This window comes from Prinia subflava, chromosome Z (assembly GCF_021018805.1).
Source record: "Prinia subflava isolate CZ2003 ecotype Zambia chromosome Z, Cam_Psub_1.2, whole genome shotgun sequence".
Lineage (NCBI taxonomy): Eukaryota > Metazoa > Chordata > Aves > Passeriformes > Cisticolidae > Prinia > Prinia subflava.
The window spans coordinates 46,157,034-46,181,958 of record NC_086283.1 but is presented as its reverse complement, the minus strand read 5'-3'; the positions used below and the strand labels follow the sequence as shown (position 1 = coordinate 46,181,958).

The following is a 24,925-nucleotide window of genomic DNA, read 5'->3' as shown; positions in this document are numbered from 1 at the left end:
CCCCCCCAATATATGCCAAGACTGACACCCCTACGAAAGTGCATCTACACCAGTGCATGCAGCATGCACAACAAACAGGAGGGACTGGAAGCCATTGAGCAGACGGAAAACTATGATGTAATTGCAGTAACATAACCTGAGATGGTGAATGGTGAGATTACTTACACAATTGGAGCGATGCAATAGATGGCTATAAACTATTCACAAGGGGTCAGCAAGGAAGGAGAAGGGGTGTGGTAGTCCTGTATGTTATGGAGTGTGACTTTCTAGAGCTTGATGATGTGATAAAAGGGTTGAGTATTTATGAATATTTTTTAAGACCAACGAAATCAATATCCTGGTAGGAGTCTCGTATAGACCATCCAACCAGTTCAAAGAGGGAGACAAAATTATACTACGAGCAGCTGGAGGATATCTTAAGATTTCTGGACCTTTTTCTTCTGGGACATTCCGACAGACCAAATTTCACAACACAGAAGTAAAAAGAACAGCCCAGGAGTTTTCTGAACTGAGTGGAACATGCCTTGGTATTACTGACACAATGGGTGAGGAAGCCAGCCAGGAAAGGTGCCCACCTTGGCTTGTGAACAGAGGATTAGGGGGAGATGTGGTGGTCAGAGGCCATTTTGAGCACAGAGACCACGAGAGCTTTCTGTTCTCAGAGCTGTAAGGAGGGCAGTCAGCAGAGCTGCCAGAACTGCTGCCTGGGACTCCCAGGGGGCAGACTTTGGCCTGTTTACAGGGCTGGTTGATAGCCTTCCTTGGGATGTGGTCCCAAGAGGACAAGGGAGTGCAGGAAGGCTGATCATTGTTCAAGAAAACAATCTTAAAGGTGCAGGAGCAGGCTGTCCCCATGTGCTGAAAGAAGAGCTGTCTGGGAAGAAGACTGGCTTGGCTAAACAGAGCTTAGGCTGAACTCAGGAGAAAAAGGAGAGTTTATGACCTTTGGAAGAAGGGACAGGCAGCTCAGGAGGACTACAAGGATATAGTGAGGTTATGCAGAGAAAAAATTAAGTGGGCCAAAGCCCATCTAGAACTCAGTTTGGCTCCTGAAATTAAAGACAATGAAAGGGGTTTCTAGAAATGAAAGGTGTTCTAAAGAGATGTCAGCAGCAGAAGGAGAGTTAAGGACAATCTCCATCCTTTCTTGGATACAATGGGAAATGTTGTGACAAGGAATAAGGGAAAAGCAGAGGTATGGAATGCATTCTTTGCATCATTCTTTAGTGAAAGAGAATCTTGCTTTAAAGCAAGATTCGCTGTCATCAGGGTCAATCAGACACCTAGGCTGGAAGACAAGGATGGGTAGCAGAATGAAGCCCCCATACTCCAAGGGGAAATGCAGTGACCTGCTGTACTTCTTAACACACAAATCTCTGAGGCTGGATGGGATCCACTCAAGAGTACTGAGGGTGCTTATGGAAGTGCTCACAAGCCACTTTCCATCATTTACCAGCAGTCTTGGCTAACTAGAGAGGTTCCAGTTGACTGGAGTTGGCAAATGTGATGCCCAGCTGCAGGAGGGGTAGGAAAGATGATCCAGACAACTACAGGCCTGTCAGTCTGACCTCCATGCCAGGGATGGTCATGAAGGTCACCCTGAGTGCCACCACACAGCACATGTAGGACATCAAGGGTTCAGGCCCCACCAGCCTGGGTTTGTCAAACGCAGACACAATGTCCTGCTTAACCAACCTATGACAAATTGACTCATGTAGTAAAATGAGGGAAAGGCTGTAGATGTTGTCTACCTGGACTTTAGTAAAGCATTTGACACCATTTCCCACATCATTTCTCTGGAGATACTGGTTTTTCGTGGTGTGGATGGATGGACAGGGTATGGATGGTTCACTGGATAAAAAACTGAGTGCATGGCAGGGCCCAGAGAGTGGTGGTTAATGGAGGTAAATCTAGCTGTCAGTCACTGGTGGTGTTCTCCAGGGCTCTGGGACCAGTCCTGCTTAATGTCTTTATTGATAATTTGGATGAGGGGATCAAGTACACCCTGTCATTTTGCAGATGATGCAAGTTGGGTTGGAAGGCAGGAAGGCTCTGCAGAGGCATCGGACAGGCTGGATCAATAGGCTGAGCCCAGTGGTATGAGTTTCAGTAAGGGCAAATGCTGGGGCCTGCCCTTGGGTCACAATAACCCCATGCAATAATGCTACAGGCTAGGGAAGAGTGGATGAAAAACTTCATGGTGGGAAAAGACCGAGGGGTCATTTAGTCTAGATCTTCAGAAGTCCCTTCCCACCCTGACTAGTCTAAGATGCCGTCATTCTGTGCTGGCCAATGGCAATTAAACATGAGCCAGCTGTGTGCCCAGGTGGCCAAGAGGTCCAGTAGCATCCTGGCTTGTATTAGCAGTAGTGTGGCCAAAAGGACCAGGGCAGTGATTCTCCCCCTGTACCCCAGGCACTGGTGAGGCTGCATCTCAAATCCTGTGTTCACATTTGGGCCCCTCACTACAAGAAAGACATTGAATTGCTGGAATGTGTCCAAGAAGGACAATGGAGCTGGTGATGGGTCTGGAGCACAAGTTCTGTGGGAAGCAGGTGAGGGAGGTGGGTTTTTCAGCCTGTAGAAAAGGAAGCTCAAGGGAGACCTTATTGCTCTCTACAACTACCTGAAGGGACAGTGTAGCCAGGTACAGGTCAGCCTCTTGTCCCAAGTAGCAAGTGACGGGACAAGAGGAAATAGCCTCAAGATGTGTGAGAGAAGGTTAGATCAGACATTACAAAAATTGCTTCATGGAAAGAGCTACCAAGCATAAAAGTGGTTGTGTCACCATCCATGGAAGTATTTAGAATATGTGTAGGTGGGAATATGTGTAGGGGTGGTGCTTGGGGGCATGTTTTAGCAATGGAGCTGGCAGTGTTAGGTTTATGGTTGGACCTGATGATCTCAAGTGTCTTTTCTAGCCTAAATATTGCTATGATTCTATGAATTTGGGGAAGATGGAAAAATATGCCATATTCCAGTACTTAGTCTCTGAATGCCCATGTCTGACCAGTGCAAGGTACTGGTGTAAATTGACTTGTGTTCTGATTTAATACGACAGTTTCTTTCTAATGGATTATCATCAGAGTTCATCATATCGGGTGATGCAGCTTTCCCGTATGTCCAGTCCAGTATCATTGAAATTAATTAGCTACAGAGACATAGCAGAGAATAAGTTTAGGAGTTGGAGTGGGGAGGGGTAGGTAGTAGTACTGCAGCTGCCCTAAAGAAATAGAGTGGTGGCACAGTGATGTCACAGTGCACAGTGGTGGCAGGTGAGTCATAAAGTGAGCAGAATATTCTTTACTTTGTTAGACCATATGGGGGTCAAGGCAGATACCAGAAGGTATCTAAAATGGTACCAATCATATGTGTTTAGGCAGTTGAATTCCTGGGTATATATCATGTTATAATCACATTTTCTTCTTAGTGTTGCAGAATATAATAATACTGAACATTCCAAGTACAGAGTTTTCATCATACAGACTGAAATAAAACTATATTTTCAGGCTTAGTTTCTACAAACTGTGATAGTGCACATTCAGCGTGTACATGGCTGGAGCCCCAGACACTGCATGCAGACTCTGCCATAAATCTGTGCTGAGTCATTTTCTGTCACTGCTGCTTAGTCCACAGCATGACACTCGCATTTGTGTGGTTTCAGAGCTCCCAAAGTTATTTCCCATTCTTTTCTTCAGCATCAGTGGATAATTGCTTTGAAATTCATGGAAGCTAGATCTACAAATACTTTGAACTTCATTACTTCCACTGATTTTGGAAGGTCTGCAATGAAAATCAGATGCCAAATCCAATTTGCAGAATAGGAAATGAATATCCATTCTGCAACACCTGCAATGTATCCTTAAAGTTTAGGAGTTAAACTAGCAAGAAGAAGTGTTCTGCCTGCACTGTGAGCTTGTGTTTGGCCTTATATTTTGAGGATAGTTGTCTTGGGGAAAGGGATGATGTAGGACAACTGGGAGGTGAAAAGGTCTTGAACAGATCAAGGTTTCTCAGGAGACATCTGGCAATCTCCAAAAGCAATTCTTTGTGGTTCTTTGCTACAGCCACTCACGTTGCCTCTGTGCTGATGCACACCCAGAGGTGTTTGACACAGACATGAGAAGAGAAAAAGGCTCAGTGATGAACTATAGCGTCTGGTGGTATAGTACTGCATGAACCAACATAGGCATTACTGCCTAGATATTTTTAAGACTCATGTGCAAACTCAGACTAATGTAAAGTTCTGTTGCAATTAAATATAATTGTTAATCGTGGCTCATCTCTAAAGATGGCAATTCAGGAAGTACTTTGCCACTCGGTGCTGTTTATACAGCAGTCGCTTAGAAAGCTTTATTCCAGCTGAGCTGGCTGATTGAATTACACAGAGGCCATTCAGAAAGAGTTACCTAGGAAACCCTTCAACTGGTCCTTTTGTGCTCAAATTTTATCTCAGGCATCATATTTCAAAGCTGAGCCTGTGTCTCAGGTTGATTTTGCCACTCTAAAAGCATCTACCAGAATGGAGAATGAATGTTTTTGGTTTTGGGAAGTAGCCTCACAAACTCCTCCTCCATCACAGCTCCTCTAAAGTCAGACTTCAGTAGATTTCCAGCAATGAAGCACAGTATGTCCACTTCAGTGAAGAGCTGAAAGGTAAAGGCAAAAGCTGGCCTCTTAAGCTGCTCAGGAGCCTCTGAAGTACTGTGTTGAGTGCCACAAGTTATGATTATACGTTTTTAAATTTTTTAAAATTATTATAACCATTATGACCTGTTCACTTTACTGATGTCATACAGGCATGCACCTTGGGGGTTTCACAAAGTATAGGGGTTAGCAAAATATTGTCCTCTGTTGACATCAACATGCAACTCAAAAGTAGCTGCAACTTGTCAGGAGGTAAATAGAAATTTGGTTCCAGTCCACTGATGTCAGGTGATACCTTCATAGTGAGATGCCAGTCTAAGAGCTGAGCTTGCCTCTGTAGGTACTGATCAATTCAGGTAGTTAAACAATTCAGAAGTTCACAATAATGGAATAGTCAAGACCAGTTCTTCAAAATTAGCAGTAAGTAGAAAATGTTATTAACAGTATCAGCATATGGTGACATTTCATCAATAACTCTTTTGCTTAGAAAAGAACAACTAGTGTGGTCATTTAAACAATTGCTTCATATAGCACTGTCATAAAGTTTATGTAAGCAATCCTAATATAGGGCAATAACTGAAAAGAAACCAATTATAACTCTATAGGAGGAGTAACATGCATATTGTGGATATGTCTCAACTATATTTTTTTCAAAACTAAAACCCAAGAACACTATCTGAAGAAGTCATATCACTCACGTTGTCAAACAGCTTCCACTGGATGCTCTTTTTCAGACTTTTTAGCTTTCATTGAGCTCTCTAGAAATCTCTCCATAGTTTTAACAGTATTTGCATTACACACATCTGTGTGAAAGTATTGTTCAGGCCATTTTTTCAGTTGCCTGGTTCTGCAGTTTATGTGCCGTTCTGGAGACATCACCTACCTTTGTTAACAATTTAAAAGTCATTTTAATACATGAGTGCAAAAGGCTGAGTCATGCCTACTGTACTTGCTCCATTTTGTTAGCAGAAGCAGTTCTAAGGAAAGAGAAGTGTGTGGCAGCCAAATGTTTTCTGTCAGAGGAGAGGGTTCCTATACACCTACTCTATAGCAGGGATAACAGGTGGGCAGCTTACACATAAATGGAGACAAGGGATCGATGTGAAAATCAGTGACACAAATTGGAGAGGAGTGTCTTCAGTTTTAACACCAAGTTGTTAGGAACACTGCTGTATTGTGACTGGTCTGAACACAGGAGTCTTTGGGTAGAGACAAGGAGAAGCCCTTTCCTTATGTGGACAAGCTGGTGACAGTGTTGGGGCCCAGAGAAGCTGGGCCATCCCCGTCCTTGTCGGTTTCACGGTTTGAATGGACAGAGCCCTCAGCAGCCCAGTCTGACCCGAGCAGCTTAGCACTAGAGCTCCACAGGTCCCATCTTCCTGTGGAGAAGACAATACATACAATACATACAAGTCAGAGTCCAGGACATCCCTCTGGCCACCCTGGAGGGTTTGGAGACCAGACAGGGGGGTCTGGTTTCTGTACAAGGCGGTCAGCCAGCCTCACACAGAGCCCAGGAGGACACTGCCTCTGATCCCTGTCCATGGGAGTGAATGCCCAGATTGTATGAAGAATCACAAGCTGAGAGAATTCAAAATAAGTGTAGCTAGTTTATCATAGAATGTAAATATAGAATCTAGGATTTTTAGTATATGGGGTCGAAGAGGCAAGAGGGAGGAATTGGGGAGCGGTCCTGTTCTCCTTGTTCTTGTTCTTTTCCCCTATTTTCTGCTGAGTCGTATTACAAGGATTGGTTTAGAGTAGAAATTACATGTTAACATTGGTAATAAGTATTGGTAAGACTTTGTAAATAAAAAGTACATTGTGGACGGTGGCTGGACCAGGGAAACCATACATAAGGTCCAGGACCCTCTGATCCACCCAGTCTGCCACATGTCCTGCCCTGCTGGGGACTCCTTGCAGAGCTGAAAAAGAGCTGAGAGATAATGAAAGAATAAACAACCTTGGAAACATGGACTGGTGGACTCAGCTTGTCTTCTCTGGCTCAGGCGCAGGACCTTTCGGGCAAGAAAAGCTCAAAAACCCTGCCCCGAGCAGCAACCCTGAGGAGAATCTCAGGGAAAAGCAACCCCGAGACATAAAAATTTATATGCATATGTATTTAATGTTAAGGTTTCAAGTTACTCACAAAAGCTTAAATTAGATACACCTATACGTTTATATGCGCACATAAAGTTCCTCGTCTCTCCATGTGTGCGCGCGCAGGCACATAATGTGCACACATTCTCTCTCTCTTGTCTGTGTGGCAGCCCAGAAAAGTCTTAAACCCCTGTCTAGACTAGCCCACATCCCAAGGGGGAGCCATGAGAACACTTGTCAGAGACACCACACCCTGTGCATCCCAAGGGACCAGCCACATTGTCAACAAATGGATGTCCTTTTGTTGACAATGTCAACAAAACAACAAGGCAGCTTGTGCTGTAGAGACACTCACAGTCCAGACAAAGTCTTTTTTGGTGTGTCCTAGCTAATGTTATTAGGTGTGGTGTTAATGCAATGTTTTCAGATGCTGTAGTTCTCCGTGAAACACAACGCTGACCTTGAACTCCTTTTGAAAGAATCCCTACCTTCATTCATCCACACTGATAATCTGCTCACTGGAGATTTTCTTACAGAATGAAGAGGACGAGGAGGAACAGCCTCTCAGTCTGGCCTGGCCTGAAACCCCACGCAAGCAGGTCACCTATCTTCTTGTATTACCCATTGTTTTTCCTCTGTGGGCTACCCTGCCAGACGTCAGAAAACCTGTAAGTAACTGTTGCACAAAAGGGTGGCTCTCTAGTTAAATGCCAAAAAAGAGCTAGAGCTATTAGGTTTTTTTAATATTTTCTTCTTTGAAGAGCCCACAACATTAGTATTCAAATCATCAAATGGCAAATGGGTGTTTATGAGCAACTGGTTGGTACTAGCTCTATAAAGCTTATAATTTGTATTCACTTATACCTTATGACATAAAGTGAATGGTCTGAAAAATTCTGTGGAGCCTTCACATTTGTATTTCTAAGTCTCTGCTGAACACATGACTGCTGAATATGTGTCTATGTGCAGTGCCCTAAAGGGTATGACTGGAAGGATTTTAGACTGTCTGTTTTTTTTCTGTAAACAAACATAATGGTATGCATTTCTCTTAAATTTATGTTGTATTAGACCTTTCTCTTCAGCCCATAATCTTGTAATTTTCGTGCTAGGATGAGATCCATAATTCCTTTTGTGCATAAAATACCTGCTAGTTTTGTCCTAAACACAGCTTGAAGTAATGTAAGACTGACATGTTACCAAGGCTTACCACTTTTATACAAATAGACCAGACTGGGAAGGCTCATGAAAAGTAAAAGACAGCATCAAAAGCTGAAAAAAATTTTAGTGGTGTTTTAATCTCTTTTCCTTCCGGGATCAAAATGGGTTTAAAACTGCTGCAAGAGAGGCTTGCACAGCATGTAAGTTTATAAATCAATGCCCTGAATTCTTCTTTCCTCCTCACACACAGTGAAAAACCTTTCCATCCCACACGCTGAAAAATTGCAATTCAGTGCAAGAGGGAAGCTAAAATAAGATCCCTGACTTTTTTAGATAAAAGGTTCCAAAGGCTGTAAAGTGACATTTTCCCTTCTTTCCCTTCTAACACTTTTCCCGTCCCAATCTTTAAACTTTCTTTTTCTTAAAGGTTCCAGAAAAATCTGGAAATCACTTTTGTTTTATAACACACAGAATATACTACATGAATTTCAAGACTGTTTATTTCTGAATTTATGCCCTCCTTTCATCATTCAAAACAATCCTTGTAATTTTTTTCATAGTTTGATATGAAATGAGTGAGAAATATTTATGGGCATTATTTTGACTTTTGAAAACTGGAAGGTAATATGAGTAGACCTGTAGCTTTATCCAATATTCTGTACTGTACAAATGAGAACAGTTTTTTAAACTATAGTTTTGGAAAGTGAATATCTTGACAAGTTGACTGCAGGGGTGTGATGCGTGTGATTATTAACACTAGTACCATTCTCAACAGAACTCCATGCTAAAATACCCTGCCACACCACAAAAGATAAACATGGTTGTATGAGCCAGATAGGCAAGTGGACAACAGAGTTTGAAAACTCCATTCATTGAAAGGAATAGTTTTTTACAGAGAAGAAAAAATAATGTCATTTGTAATTACATGTAGATTAACAGAAGAGATAATGGGCTGTATCAGTATGACAAGCTGCTTACTTTGAACATTGCTGTCAAAGAATTAACCAGATGGTTGCATAAACTATCTAACATTTTACGTATGCTTCATTAATGTATCTTCAAAATATTCTCACTTATTTCTGTATGCCATCCTCACTAATCTCTTCCTAGCAAAAATGATGCCTGCTATCACAGCTCAGCATGTGCATCAGAAAACAATTTTCAATGAAATCTGTGTGACAAAAGTTAAAGCAAACCTAAAATAATACTTAGCTAGACTTTTTAGATAGGCCTGTCATCAGGGGCTCGATTTGCAAGTGTGGTAATTTTAGTCAGAAACCCAAATTCTGCATCAGGATGCCCAGATTAGCACATGCATATATGAAGTGAATGCTTGTGTGCTATATACTGATTTGAAAGACCATATGGAGCCTCTGGCATCCTCTGTGGGTGTCCACTTCTCTAAGAAGAACTTAGAGTCTTTTTTTTAATGTATGTTTTATCTCCACACAAAAGAGACCATTTGCCTGCATTTATTTGTACTATTCTGAGATGCATTTAGCTCCATGAAACCTAGAAGCTCTAGAAGAATTATTTTGTAGACAAAGTCTCTGGTTCTAAAGTTAGCAAAATGCTGCTGCCTTATTATGCTCTGGTGCACACATATGCAGATTTTTATATACTTAGAGTAGATTATGCATTAGTTCAGCTAACTGTCAGCTGAGTGACTAGCTGAGATGTTTTAATGTGTTTAGTGCCTTAAAAACACCTGCTCACATTAAGCCAGTATATATTAAAATCCTTACTATAGCATCAATAATGTTGTTGGCATATCCCAGAGTTAGGTGTGCCCTTGGGGAAATTTTTTCCTGAGTTTCTACTCAGGTGTTTTGAACAATAATGGGTATTTTTTCTGTACTAATGGCTTGTTTCCCCAGTGGCTCTGTAAGGGTCACATATGTAAGTTCCCACCTGCTGGAGCAACAGATATTGAAAGATTGAAAGAAAAATCATGTGACCAAGGTGGCCCAGTAAGTCAGGAGCAGATATTGAACACCACCTCTTTTATTATAACCTTACTCCACTGTCCATCCCTTTGCATTACAGGCCAGAAAAATGGCTCTTGGGGCTCTAGTCCTGCCATCACTGCACCCAAATGAGGGAGTTCCCTTCCATCTCTGCAAATTCCCGTTACAAACAAAGAGCTACAACTTCCTTGAATTCTTGTTGCCATACAGAGATACCCTGTTACCAAGGGGACAGGGACAACATGTTCCTGTACAGATCCAGTTAGAGGAGCAAGCTCTGAGTAATCAGAGTTAAGCACCGTTAAGTGTGGAAAAAAAAGATCAAACTTTGCAATGCAGATACATTTATGAATGAGACAGACATGTGAATCATTCAGGTTAAATGTGTTGGTAATAATGCTGGCTAAAATTAAAAGAGTTACCTTCTAAGTGATTCTGCACACACTACCTTCCAGGATCTAGCTCTTGGAAGAAAAGCCTTCATACCTGGATTGTTCTTGATACTTAGAGCCCTGTTTTTCAGACATTGGCATTAAATGAATATATAGAAATGTATCAAGAAAAATGTTCTTAATGTTACTGGTAGACAAGAACAGTACCAGTCCATCTAATCTACTGTGGAACTACAAAATGCTTTTGCTTTTGTTAAAGGAAAATAGCCTATGAACTGAATGAGCCATAGCTTCTCTCTTTTATCTGTTACTAGCACCACAAAGAGCCAATTGCTAATAAACTCTGCAATCTGTCTTTACAAGGCAACCACCATAACAACTACTGAAAAAGATGGGGAGAAGTACTGCTGTCTGCTGTGTCTGACTAATTCTTCCAGGAAAATGCTCAGGATTGGCAGCTCTTTATATTTCAAAGAGCTAGGGAGTAGAAATTACATAAATCTCAAAGAATGCTGAAACTAGTTACAAAACAAGCATGTTTATTACTGTTACACTCTGGAATAAAATCCAGCATATAAAAAAGAATCAGCATTCTTGTTATGGCTTTTTAAAATTTTCATCTATATGCAAATTATATAGTAGTATCTATGGAGTCCATTTTGATTTCATCACCTGTAAAATGTACAAGCTTTAAATTTTGCCCTTTCTGAATTTAAATGTTCCCCATTTTAAAATAGGTAATTTAAGTGTTAAGCCTATTAAAGTATCTTGGACTGCTGCTTATCAGTTAATTTTAGTGGGAGAGGATTAGCTGAGACAGGCAAGGAGTACACATGCTGTAAAGTTAGTGACTCGTAATTCTTAGGCATCCAGATTCCGTGGGTGTCTGACTCAGATAGGCAGTGTCCCCTTGTTTTGCAAGAAGCATTTGGTGTATATAATCACACCATCAGAGAGCTATTGCTGACCAGTATGGCTTGGTTGTATTAGTTTTACTTATTAGTTTTACTTAAGCCAGTGTATGCTTAAATCTTGAGTGTTGTGCCATGATCATTCAAATTGCATTGCTGCAAGGTGTTCTGTGCAGATTTGGTGACCAGTTCCAGCGAGTGTATTGCTTCATTGTCTCATTAACCATATGTCTTGCCAAAAGATCGCAGCTTCTACAAGGAAGATGAAAAATGCTGGAAGTTGGGAAAGTTGACTACTAAGAATGGTGGGGAAAAGTGTTAGCTGCTTAGTTTTAAAAGACCAAATTGCTATTTAAATTAGTTATTTCTACCAGACTTAATTCGGCTCCCACTTCTTTCAGATCATTATAACAACCATCGATATGTTTCTTTCAAATTGTGTTCCTTTTCACATTAAGGTCTTCTGTCCCCCAATGCATATAAAATCTTGATTTTAAACTTAGAAGTCCATCTGAGTAGGTTTAAAATACCATAAGTGCATTATCATATCTTCTGGTTTGATAGAAATTTAGAACTCTCTTTTGAAAAAATAATTCTGTAATGAATCGAGAAGCAATTAAGAAACAGATCAACCAAAGTACCCTGAGTAGTTCTAGAAACAGTGCTTGTGACAGTAGTGGAATTAATATGAAAATTATGCTTCCAGGTGTCGTGGTGGTTATTTAAGGGTAATCTGTTTAAAACACCTCCTGGACCACTTCTGTTGGACCACACTCCAACAGAAGTTCAGTTATTTATATTAGGAGGGGGTTTAGAATCACAGATTTGTGAAATGGTTTGAATAGCATGGGAACCTTAGAGATCATCTAGTTCCAGCCCCTGTGACATGGGCTGGGACACTTTTCACTAGGCCAGATTGCTCAGATCCTGGTCCAGCTTGGCCTTGAACACTGCCAAGGATGGGGCATCCAACTTCTCTGGGCAGCCTGTTCCAGTGTCTCACTATCCTCATACTAAAGGCTTCTTCCTAATGTCCAATCTAAACCTACTTTCTTTCAGTCCTCTTGTCCAGTCTCTCTTATAAACAGTCTCTCTCCATCTTTCGTAGAGGCTCCCTTCAGGTACTGGAAGGCTGCAATTAGGTCACCTCGAAGCCCTCTCTTCTCCAGGCTGTATGATCCAAATTCTCTTAGCCTTTCCTTGCAGAAGAGGTGTTCCATCCTCCAAACATCCATCCACAACAATAGTGTTATTAAATCTGCACCATTTTTATATGTGTTCTTGTGTATATCCAGTTGTGAAATTTACACGTTAGTAAACGTGCTCAGTTTTCAGGAGAACATTTAGCATTATGCAAAGTACACAGAGGGAGTAAGTGCTCTGTAGCACAGCTGGCAGCTGCACCTGCTGCTGGAGCAGATATGGACCTTCTGTTTGTTCCATGCTCTAGATGAGTGTGCACAATTGCCATTGCTGACTTCATCCTTTTTACATCAGTTAGTGTCCTGAGCTCATTGCAGTTACATCAGCAGAAAGTCTACACAGTCTCTGATTGTTTTCAGGTTCAGCTGGCAAAACACAGTGACATTCCTACTTGGCCAGCCCTAATGGCCAGCCCAATACATGATCATCTCTTGGTCTACAGCCACCCTGTCGTTCTGTGCTGATCAGTTCCTAAATGTGAAGCTGTTTCATATAAATGCCTGTTGAGTTTGTTATATAAGAAAAGCTGGCTGTGCGGCTCTGTAAACTCCCTAAAAAAGAAGTGTTTATTATGGCTTGAAGAATCTGAATCAGAACAAATGGTATTTTCTATCCAAAAATCACATTGAGAGAAAGCCCTGCAATCCCATTTACTCCCACAACATCTGGGAATGATCCACAGTCTTATGAACCTCCTGGTGCAACAGGGGCATGACCTGCAGTGAAAGAGGACACAAAAATTCTGGAGTGGAAGTGGATTTAGTGAGGACTGAATGGGAAGAAGTACTGCAGGACTGAGCAGCAGCTGAAAGAGGCATTCAGAGTGGTATATCTTACTTCTAGAGGCAGTCCTACTGGTTATTCATGCAAATTTGTAGGACTCTGCTAGTCACATGTCAGAAATCATGTGGGGTAAGGTCTGCATTCAGAGGGTCAATGACCATAAAGAAAGACTGGTAGAATTCGTTGACGGGACAAATTTAATTTTAGCTACTGATTTGATTTAGATAGTGTTTGCCTGGTGCAGTGCTGCAGTTTTGTTTCCTTCCTTTAGTAGTTAACTTGACCTCTTTTTGTTACATAGATTGAGTTGGTCAATAGGAAATATGGAAAATGCAAAAGATTGGAAAGAACAGAAACCAAAATAAACCGTTAATCTGAATATAACCCATTCATTGGCTGCAAGAAGACTGTTCAAAATCTGACACTAGTAAGGGAGACAGTGAAAATGAAAATTTTCAAAAGTTGCTTTGGTGTTACACAGTTTTTAATTCATTGAAGGGCCTGAAAGTATGCTTTGCATATTTTTGTAACATTATAACATTAAATTTCTCTACAAAATGAAGCATAGAAAATATGTGCTTAACATATCTTCTGTTGAGAAAGTGAGTAGTTTTCACAAGCAGAGTAAATGCTGTAATAAATTTTAGGTGTGCATGTTTTTGGCTCTGCCATATGGCAGTCTTTGTTATAAAGACTGTGAAATTTGTTGCAAAAAGCTGCTTATATGGGAAGGAAAGATATGGGCACCTGTTGAAGCAATTTGAAAACAGTTATTCTGAAAACACATGAAATTATTAATAAGTTTAGAAGTCAAACCATTATTGAGCTAAACACATACTCAAACTGCATTGTAACAAATTATGATAAAAATGACAACTCAGAACTTGACATTCATCATGAAAGTTCTTAGGAGATCTTATTTTATGACTGAGGCAGTTGGAAGAATGAAGCATGGGTAAGTATATACCAATGTCAGGGCATCTGTTTCTTATCTTTTTTGACAGGTATTTTGATCATCTGATGATGATCAGAACAGTTGCTTAGAGCAGGCCATCGGAAGAAATGAGGAACCACTCTCATATTGAGAAGCAGTTATGAGTATGGCATGTCACCCTTCAATATAGGTTTTTACTGTTTCTCCTTGTTTCTGTTTCAGACATCAAGAAAATTTTTTCCTATCACGTTTTTTGGCTCTATCAGCTGGATTGCCTTCTTTTCTTACTTGATGGTCTGGTGGGCACACCAGGTAAGGAGGTGATAGTGATACAAAACAAAAGCCCAGCATTATGTTTTGCACTGTAAAGGATCATTTCTAATCAGAGTCCATCTATCTCGTGCTGGGTGCTGTTTTATTTTGGGAGCTGTAACCATGGATGAAGTAAATCAGTACTCATTAAATGGAAGGTAGTTCAGAGAGCTGTGGCTGGCATGACCACAGGACTTGATCATTCTTGTAACATAAGAGCCATCAGCAACTGCCTGACAATACCTTATGCTTCTATTTGAAGGTCTTATCTTTCTCATGATACACGGGGAAATCCATGAAAACTAGTGTTTCTCTGATCTTGCCTGATGTTCTCCAAGCTAGTGAGAAACTCCAGGACATCTGAAAACATTTCTTCACTGCAGAGCACTTTTTTCTGGTTTTGTTTAAACCCTTCTAGGTTGGAGAGACCATTGGTATTACTGAAGAAATCATGGGACTGACTATCCTAGCTGCTGGCACATCCATTCCTGACCTTATTACTAGTGTGATTGTAGCACGCAAAGGTCTGGGGGACATGGCTGTATCCAGTTCTGTTGGAAGCAACATATTTGACATCACAGTGGGGTAAGTTCTACACCAAGAAAATTGTATCTATTTTAAACAAGTCTTTTGTTCTTAGTACATTGCTCTGGTATTGCCCACAAACAGCAATCTTTCAAAAGGACACTGATGCAAATATGCAGTGAGTGTTACTGTGACAAGTGCTCTGAAATTTATAGATACCTGCATGAAGAAATGTTTTAAATTTGTTGCCTAATCCTTGCTTTGGTATATTACAGAGAGGTTTAGGCAAGTGAATTGCACTTTAAAGTTGTACAAGGGCATTGTTCCAAAAAGGAATTTCAAAGCTTTTTATACTTTTGTGAGGTTGCTCTTTGCTTTCTGCTACCACTCATTGGGCTTATATTAGAACTTCCTTTATAAATTATGATCAGGAACAATTAATTGCCTGTGCAGTATTCAACATGTTTGCTGTAATAACAACAGAAAGTCATGGTCTTGTGTAACTCGTTTAGGCTGCTGTTGACATGTGATTAATTTCTTTTTCTCTACCTAACAAGTCCCAAATTACAAACCAATTCTCTGTTAACAAAAAGGACCCTTTCTAGAGCTCTGACAATGTGAAGCTACATGAGATTGTGCAGAAGTTTTCTATTTACACTTCACTGCTTCATGGAAGCTCTGGGGTAATGATTTGTGGCATAATTTTATAATTCAAATTATTTTTTGATCTTTTTAAACCAAGGTAGATCAGGTTCAGGAACAGTGTAATCTAGTACATTATTTTGAAACACTGTTTCAAAAATGTGCAGGAAATACACAAATAAATTCTGTCTTTGTTACCAGATTCCCATCCTCAGCATGGGATGGAGGAAATCATGTCCTTACTTTCAGTTTCTCCATCTTGGTTGTTTCTTGCACACACATAAACAGGAGAACAGGTATAGTCATAGTTACAGTGCCAGGCGGCCTGGTTGTAGAGGAGATCCCGGTTTTCACAGCTGAAAATATACCAGCAACTGCACAAAGATACAAAAATGCATCCTGAAGTTAGAATGCATAGTAAATATCTTTTTTACTTTATCTGTTAGATAATGGCAATACTTAAGACATAGTAAGACAACTTGGCCACTTTTCTATTAATCCAGAAACATTAAGTTTTTGAAATATCTATATATGGCAAACCTGTAAAATACACGAAAACCATGTCTTCCAACTTGGAGTACAGAGGGGGGGTTACAAAATTATTTCTCTTTTGCAGTGCTTTCTTACTTTTTAAAAAAAGTTTAATCTTCCTGCCAATAGAAATGGTTTTGTCCTGCACCAGTCTGCTACATTTACAATAGAAATAGCAGAGTTCAGCTGTAGACTGGTGTAGTTAGTACTGCAGCTGTAATAAATTATTCTCTCCTGAGCTGCTTATTCAAAGTTTTAATGTTGTGAGCTTCTGACAACTCACTTCATGCTTTCTAAGCCTGCTAAGCTCCAATCAGTGTCTTAAATATTTATTTCAGCTTGACATCTTGCAGAGGGATATTGTCTCCTTCTGTGGCATGAGAGATGAGAAATGCCATGACAGCAAGCACAGAAATAGAAGTTAAGCTGAAGTTCAATTGAAGTTCACAGTTTAACAGAGGTTTATACAGTAAATGTAGACAAAGATATTTAAGGGCGAAATTTTGCGAGCAGTGCCTTGCAGAGTGCTGGTTCTTCATGGCAAGGACGTGTTTCTATGCAACCCACCCTCCTGTCAGGCAGGCTCTTGGAAAGAGTGCAAATAGCTTCTTGTGCAGATGGTGTGAAATCTAGAAACAAATGAAAGGGGTTTTCCACTTCACAGACAGGATGCCAGGTGATTTGCCAGCCAAGGGAAATATAACTCACCAGTATAACTGGTGGGAGAGTGGGGGGCAAAAATCCCATATGTTCTCCCCAAGAACCAAAAAGCTTACTGTTTATATTTATGCAATTATTAGAAGAATTGAAACTCCTCCTGCCTCACTTTATGCAGGAAACCTTTGGCTGTGTTTTGAATTGTCACCAGAAACTTCCTAGTGCGCCTTTCTGGAACTCCTGCAATGTTTTAAATTATTTTTTCTGTTTCTTAACAGCCTTCCTCTTCCATGGCTCCTGTATGCTGTGGTTAACAGCTTTGCCCCAGTGACAGTCAGCAGCAATGGTCTGTTCTGTGCAATTGTCCTCCTCTTCATCATGCTGCTCTTTGTCATCCTCTCCATTGCTTCCTGCAAGTGGAAGATGAATAAAATCCTGGGTTTCCTCATGTTTGGGCTTTATTTCGTGTTCCTGATTGTCAGTGTCCTTCTGGAGGACAAAGTGATCCAGTGTCCTGTCTCCATCTAGTGGAAAGTCCTGTTTCTCGACAAGAAAAAAAAAAGAAAAACAAATATAGATATTTATTAAAGAAAAGATACTTATGTCAAAACAAAACAGCAAAAAAAAAAAAACCACGGTGGAAAACTTCAGTGGGAGTAATTCATGGATATGTAAATTTCCTCTTCCTCAATCTTAAAAGAGCGAAAGAAAGGCAAGGATACCAAGGGTCGATCTCAGAGCTGAAGAATGGCTGCTGCTGGACAGTGCAGTTACCCCTGAAGGGCTGAGTCCAGGTGCACCGAGGGTTTCTCTGCTCGGAACTTCCCCGCTGCTCACTCCTGGACACGCTACGTACGCACGGCGACGGGGAAAGCTCCTGCTTCTCCTCTGCCTGCAGTGCACACCCACAGGCTGCTCGTTCTCTGCAGCAGGACACACAGACACACGGTGTGCTCAGCTCTTGAAGCTCTCCTTTTCTAAGGGGAATGCTAATATTAACTTTGTGGAGGCACCACCCCCCACGCACCCTGGTAGAGGATTTTTCCATAACCTGCTGAAACCCCTGAGTGGAAAGCATACACCGAGCGATGAGTCACAAACAGGGAAGGGCTTGTATGTCTCTTCATGTAAGTGGATTTATATGATGTGATTTCAGCAAAGCCAGGGAATTTATCAGTGTTTTGATTATCTGCATCACAGGTCTGTAAAGGCAATCAGCAGGATGTTAATGGTGGTTTTTTTACATCTTGCAAAACTCTTCAGATTCCAGAAACTCTTGTCTCTGGCACTGAAGGAGCCATGATGCCTGACCCGTTTTGTGACTGGTGCAGATTTTCATTGCATTCTCATGCAAAGACCAGAATGGGGATAATCTTTCTTCTCTAATAGCAGCGCAGCATGCAGTGACATCATACAGCTACGTGAACACACCATTTTTTCTAATGCAGCAATATCAACAGTACCAATGGCTTTCAGATGCTGTTATGATTATGAGTTTGCCTTTTCATGCCAGAATAAAAAGGCTAATTTGCTTATGCATAGTATTTCATACAGAAAATAGAAGTAGCTATAAAGTGGCAGCCTAATTGCTAAGTGAATATATACTTTATAGGCTTTCACTATTACTAGGAGTGTAAGGACCTTCACAGCTACATATAGTTATTGCTGGAAGAGATCTCCTGCTGTTGTATACAGCTGTTCACATTTGCTGTTATAGATCTTGAAACTAGGTAGGAGAAACACAATTTAAATACAGTGGAGCTGCAGGAAACTTACATGAAAATTCTTCAGTATTGCTGGAAGTGTGCATGTCTAAAGAAACTCAGGAAGGAGTGAAAATGCAACATCCTTGATCTGAGATACTGAGAGAAGGAGAAGGTCCAAACCTAGAGAAAAAAATTAAAAAAAAAAAACCACAAAAAAAACCAAAAAAAAACCAACAACCAAAAACCAAGAAGGGAGAAAGCAACTAACTTTCATCTTTCTGTAGTTTGGCTGATTTATTTAAAAATGAGAGGACTGGAATGAATGTTAAGAAATTTTTTCAGATAATCATAATTTGTTTGTACAAGTCTTTTGTGCAATTAAGAGTTCATGAAGTTTCAGTGCATTTCTGTGACCTGTTTCAGCATTGTTTTATACGTGTATTGTGCTCACAATGGCAAGGCCATGCTCACATCTGTGTAACAGAAGGCTCAGCACATTTTGTCTTCTCTGTTTTTCTCTGCTCCGCACTGTTTCTTATTCATCCCCTTTGTCCTTTGTTTCCTGTTATATGTGTTTGTATTAATGGTATATGATTAGAAAGTAAGCACTTGACAGAAAACAATGGTAGAGAAAACAGCACAAAATTCATATTAGGAATATTAATATTATGTGATATCATGAAGAAAAAAGTGAGATGTTAATGAAATAAAGGAAACTAGGAGTTGCAATGTCTGCTACTCATATATTAAGTCCTAGCTACATGCAGAATCAATATTTGATCTTAACCATACAACAAGCAACATCTCTTACTTCTTAGTGCTTTTTAGAGTGAGCTTCTTGCGTTGAGAGCAAAAACTTGTCTTTGTATTCAAGATCTTTCACTGGTGCAGAATGCTTACCTGTCTTAACGATAGTGCTGCCCGTCCCTTTAACATTTGTTCCCATGGGTGTATGCGATGGAAGAGTGGGTGTATTTACGTAACTGTGGTGCCCTCTACTGACAGAACAGCAACCTAAAGCAAATTTATAACCCAAATTCTGACCTTAACTGAGACGCGTGTCCCAAAATACAGAGCTGACTCCACAGTACTATCTATTCCAGAGGAGTCACCAAATGCTTTTCTTTCTGATGACAGTGCTCAGAATAGGCAATCCTTTCCCAAATATGCAGAATCAGACATAGGAGTGATCTCAAGGAAGGGCTGTGTATGCTGGCACTTACAAAACACTGCAGTGCCCATATTCACTGATCTGACATTTGAAATCAAGAAACCAGACCAGAGTCCAATCTCTGTTTAGTACACTACTATTTTATTTATTTATTTATCTATCTATCTATCTATCTATCAGTTTATTTATTTGTTTGTTTGCTTCATGCCATCATGATGTAACAACTCCCACACTGGAAAATGAAAACTCCTACCTGACCTTCAGAACTCTAAGAGCACTCTGGTGCACTCAGGATGCCAGCAGCTGAGACTGCTGCCCCACTGAGGGCAGGTAGGGAGTGGAGAGTAAACTGCCAGCAACAGCTTATAGGAAGATCTTTATGTATACCATTAAGGACTGATGTTCCGTAATGGTATTTCTATACTGTCTTAAAATGAGTCTCATTTCTTTCCCATGTCTGTTTTTCCCTATCACGTATTTATCTTGGAAGGTATTAAAAATAACTTTTTCTCCTCCAGAATAAGACACTTTATGGCTCCCACTGCCTTCTATCTGTTGGGCAGTTCATTTTTCAAATGGTTGAATAATTGTGCCAGTGGTACCTCAGATCCAGAGGTGATAGGGCAGATTTCAGTTGTGTGGTGGTTTCTGTGAATGATGTTTATACTTGCCAAGGCACCTTTCTACTGCTGGGGTAAACTGTTCATGGATACTTGGATGCTGATGTGCTCTTCGATTACAAGACAACAGCTCTGCTGGCTGGTAGAGAAAAAGAGAAATGGGATGGAGGGAGAAGCATAGTCCTTTATCCTGTACAGATGAAATTCAGTCTTAAACTGAAATGCTGAGAGAACAGTCAAAAGCTGCTCTAACCCAGTGACTGGATGTCAGTGAGTTGTCCAGGCTCAGTGTTGCCAGAAATGTACACACTTGTTGCAACATTGCTATTTTACAATCTCAGCAAATTTGCCAGCATAAAGTGTTTCTCATTGTTTGAAATTATTTCAGTGTGGGATCATGAACTCTTGTGGACATTGCACATCTAGAAGCCAAAGTTCAATTTCTGTTTTCTTCAGCCAAAGTCCTGAATTGACTTCACTAGGGATCACCACACCACACCACACCACACCAAATTCTACAGCAAGCTGGTAGGTGTTGAAGCCAGTTCCACCTGCCTGTATGCCTGTGCTCACTTACTCAACTGACACTGCTGTCTGCCTAATCTTTATGAAGTACAAATGAATAATTAATAGAAAATTTGGCATTAGGACAAAGATCCTGTTCTCGCTTAGTGCTTTCAGGACACCAGGTTGGCAACATAGCAAGTAAGATAAGAATGCAATTTCAGATTAAATAACCAAACCTCTGTGCCACCATCATCTCTGAATGGAATAAAAGTTGAACACAGTTTTTGGAAGGGATTTCTGGTAGCATTTGAATAGGATCGTGGTTCAAATTGTAGCCAGTTCTAAAGGTTTTCTGCACTAACTTCATTGCAATTAAATATGAGAATGGGCCCCATTGGTACAAAACACCTTTGGAGTTCTACAACCATTCCCTGTTTTCCCTCTGCAGAAACCTCCCTGGTCACAACTAGGCAAAAGCTATAAAAGTGTGATTACAAGTGTGGTGTGAAGATTCTCTCATTAAGAACTACATGTAGACATGGAAACAATCTTTCAGCAAAGCTCTATGTATTTTAAATTAACTATTTTACTGAAAGTTAGTGCTTTCTTATAGTCCCGACAGGCTCTTGTGTCTGTATGCTCCTGCTTATGTATCCAGTTGATGTGGCTGACTGCATAAACTTCATGAAGCATAAAGCACAGTGAGTGACAAGCAATCTTACCTAGGTGTCATTTGTTTGTAATGGCAATGAACCTACCATATAATTTCCACATATACTACTCTGAAGTAGTTTATGGTCACTGTCACTCATGGTACTGTTGTGTGTGGATATGAAGGTCCACAAAGTGGTATGTTAAACATGTAGTTAATCCAAGTACTGTGAAAAAATAGATGCTTAGAAATATTATTAATGTTTGGGTGTTTTTTAAGGGATTATTTCTCTGGTCGTCTTTTACTTCATTACATACTTTTCAAAAAAAGGGGATATTCAATGTTTTTTAATTATTATTCTTTCAGCAGTAATTCCTTAAAATAGCATCTTGTGGTCCATATAACTTACGTTCTGAGTCAAGTATGAGTCTGTATCAGATGGTTTTCTTTATTTATAACAAGAAAATAATCCCTTCTCTAAGAAATGGCCCAAGGAAATACAGAAGAATTCTGCCATTAACCTGGACAAGATAAGAGTCTTTTATCTTAGGCTCCCGTATTTCATAAATGCATTTACATAACAAACTTAATTGTCCTGGGAGCTATGTACAAAGAGATAAATTACATTCACTTGTATTCTTGGAAACAATTTTACCTCTTGTAAATAACAATGACACAACTAACTGAGACAAGAGGCGTGGTTTGAGCAGGTGATTTTTTTTTTTTCTTCTCCTATTCCTGGAAATCGAAGAATTTGCACCTGGAAAATACTTGCAGAAAGTGATTATGAGATTGTCAAATGGAATAGTTTGCATGCAACAGTGTGGAGAAGAATCCTGCTCCAGTCCTCCAACAGCCATGGGTCTCATTCCTGGTTGATGTTAAAATTGTCCTTCTCGGGTCCACTGCTATCAGTTACAGGAATATCTGTATTGACATACCCATCATTTCCATAGGAAAAGAGTCACTTCCAAACTGAAGTTCTGCAGTCCAATGCACCCATCAACTACAACAGTCACATGTGGCTCACAGCCCTGTAGTTCAGAGAGGCCATGCAGCAGGTTTGCAGTGTGTTGCTAGGTGTCAGTGTGCAGCATCCCAGGACTTGTTCCCCTGGATGGGTGCAGTGGTATGAGCCTTCCCCTGCCCGTGCTCCTGCCTGACCGGATGCAAGCTGTGTCTTTCCAGAGGTCATGTCATCACATTAGCATGGCACTGAGCCCATGCTCCAGCCAGCCAGGCACAGGTCAGCCCCAGCCTAGAAGCCATGTAATCCCTTGGAGTGTGGGTAGACCAGACACATAATTGACCGTATCATTCTACATGAGCCATAAGTGAAACAGGCCAGGACAGTAGTGAGGAATTCAAGATTGGTAAATGAACTGTACATTCATGTAGATTTATTGTAAATTCACCACTCATCAAACACAAAACCAATCCCAACAATGAAATTTGTACATGTTTTTAAAGATGGTGCACTTTACTATTTTATTTTTATGTCACATAGTTGTCTTAATGCAAAAAGAAGCCATAAAAAACCCAGAAGACTAGTATGGGGTTTCTAAGTAAGGGGATCATTGATTTTAAAGTAAAGAATCAATTCCGTGTCTCTGTTTAATGTAAATGTCAAATACTGACAGATAAATGTTCAGTAAAGCAGGATCTGGTTTTGCCTTAGTGATGCTGTAAGTCAGGGGAGTTTGCTCCTCATACTCTGTGGGGCTGTACAAAATGCTGCACACTGCCTTTGCAGTACGGACTCAAGCTGGCTACCCTTGTTCACCCCAGGAGAAGGAATAAAATGCTTGCAGAGTCAGGCCCAATGAAGCAATTCCATCATCAGCTGCTCTGAGGTTTTCTCCCACTGAGATTACAGTAAAGGAAGCTCCTTATGTTCTAGTAAGTGTATAAGAGATGAGTTCTTTCTGTCAGCTTTTCAAAAAGTTTTCCGGGTCAGGTTATCCAATAGAAATCAATAATTTATTTTAATCCCTTATCAAAATTAAGTAATGCCAAAGGTTTTCTCTTGGTTTTGTGTTCATTTCCATTATCAGGATCTCTGTTGCAGTTTTAATTTTGCAATCCTGACTCTGGGGAGTTGACTTACATGAATTAAAATTATTTCTGTCACTTACGATGGCAGGATCAGGACATGGTATTGTGATGTGAAAATAGTAGTGTGTTATAACTGACAATCAGATGCTATTTTTGTAATAAAGCATTTTTAGCATGTTTGTTTCACTGTAGTTTTCATACTCTTATCATCCCCCATTTTTAGCCTATTGTAAGAAAACTCTGGAGTCCCCCATCTTTACTCATTTCAAACTTTAAAAGTAAAAATACATTGCCATGTATTTTTTATTTTGCAAGTCCAGGCAACCCTCTCAAAATTCCAGTTTTTCTCATGTGTTAAGTGTATGGATCATTATTCACTAGATGAAGCTCTTGTATCTCTGAATCAGTATATTCTCTGTGAATATAAGTTTGTATATAGTATGAAAGTTACCTTTATTTGTACATAGGCTCTTGGAAATAATCCCTTCTATCAAGGTCCTACTTCACTATCTACAGAATGTGGTGTGTACACTTTCTCACCTTATCATATTAATACAGAGTTCTTCATATAAATCACATAATGTAACTGAGTTGTCTAAGTGTGAATAACAATAACAACAATAAATACTAATAAAAAGACTGAAGAGTCTGTCAATTTGCTCAGTATCTTTTGTCTTAATGGTCTTGGGTTTGCCGTTACTCTGAAAATAGTATTTTAACTACCTTCTCCAGGCTGAGTGATGATCTGCAGTGCTGCTCATCATCAGTGCTGTTCAAGCTGCACTGCTTGCCCCTTGCCATGCATGTCCCAGTGCTACCTTCTCTGTATACACAGGGCAAGGCAATTGCCTGTCTTTCTGTGAGCTTAAAATTTTATTAGACAAGGATTTTTCATCTACTGCCCAATATGAAACCAAACCTCCTGAAGCTGTGTACATCTGGAGCCCTGTCATTCCATTTAGGATCAAGTTCCCTTACATTTCTTTACTGATACATTTGATCACAAGATGGTTTGAATGCCATTTTTTACTTTGGCACCTTGTTAAATCTCCAGGCTGCACAGTCTTTTTTCTTTTTTTTTTAGTCAGTCCTTGGGTGAATGATGCATTTAAATAAAAGAATGATCTTCAATAAATTACAGCAAAAGAAAGTCAATAAAAATAAAAGTTTCCCACAGTCAACTAAACTTTCCATCTTCACAAGTTATGACAGATTTCAATTGTGTGGTGGTTGCACATGGACATTAAATATATATATAAAATATGTATATAACATATATATTATATTTCTCCCATAATAGCCCCAGGAAGTCATCCTCCCCAGTGAAATTAAGGTGTTTTTTGTGAGACATCATGCCAACACTGAAGGTGTGAGCTCAGGGGAGAGGTTTTTCATTCATCTTTACCCTTACTAGAGCCTTAAAATTTTAGAATGGAAACAAAAGAAATTTGC

At 40.1% G+C, this 24,925-nt stretch overlaps 1 protein-coding gene across 7 annotated transcripts in view; it reads left to right on the top strand.

The window, feature by feature from the left end:
* SLC24A2 (solute carrier family 24 member 2) overlaps positions 1 to 24,122 on the top strand; it is a 114,834-nt gene extending 90,712 nt beyond the window's left edge. For all 7 annotated transcript variants that reach the window (XM_063421523.1, XM_063421526.1, XM_063421528.1 and 4 more), the window contains 4 exons: positions 7,284 to 7,415; positions 14,318 to 14,407; positions 14,826 to 14,992; positions 17,041 to 24,122. In XM_063421523.1, coding sequence (XP_063277593.1) covers positions 7,284 to 7,415; positions 14,318 to 14,407; positions 14,826 to 14,992; positions 17,041 to 17,290 — 639 coding nt within the window. In that variant the 3' untranslated portion in view covers positions 17,291 to 24,122. The remainder of the gene's footprint in view (positions 1 to 7,283; positions 7,416 to 14,317; positions 14,408 to 14,825; positions 14,993 to 17,040) is intronic.
* Positions 24,123 to 24,925: the final 803 nt, after the last annotated feature.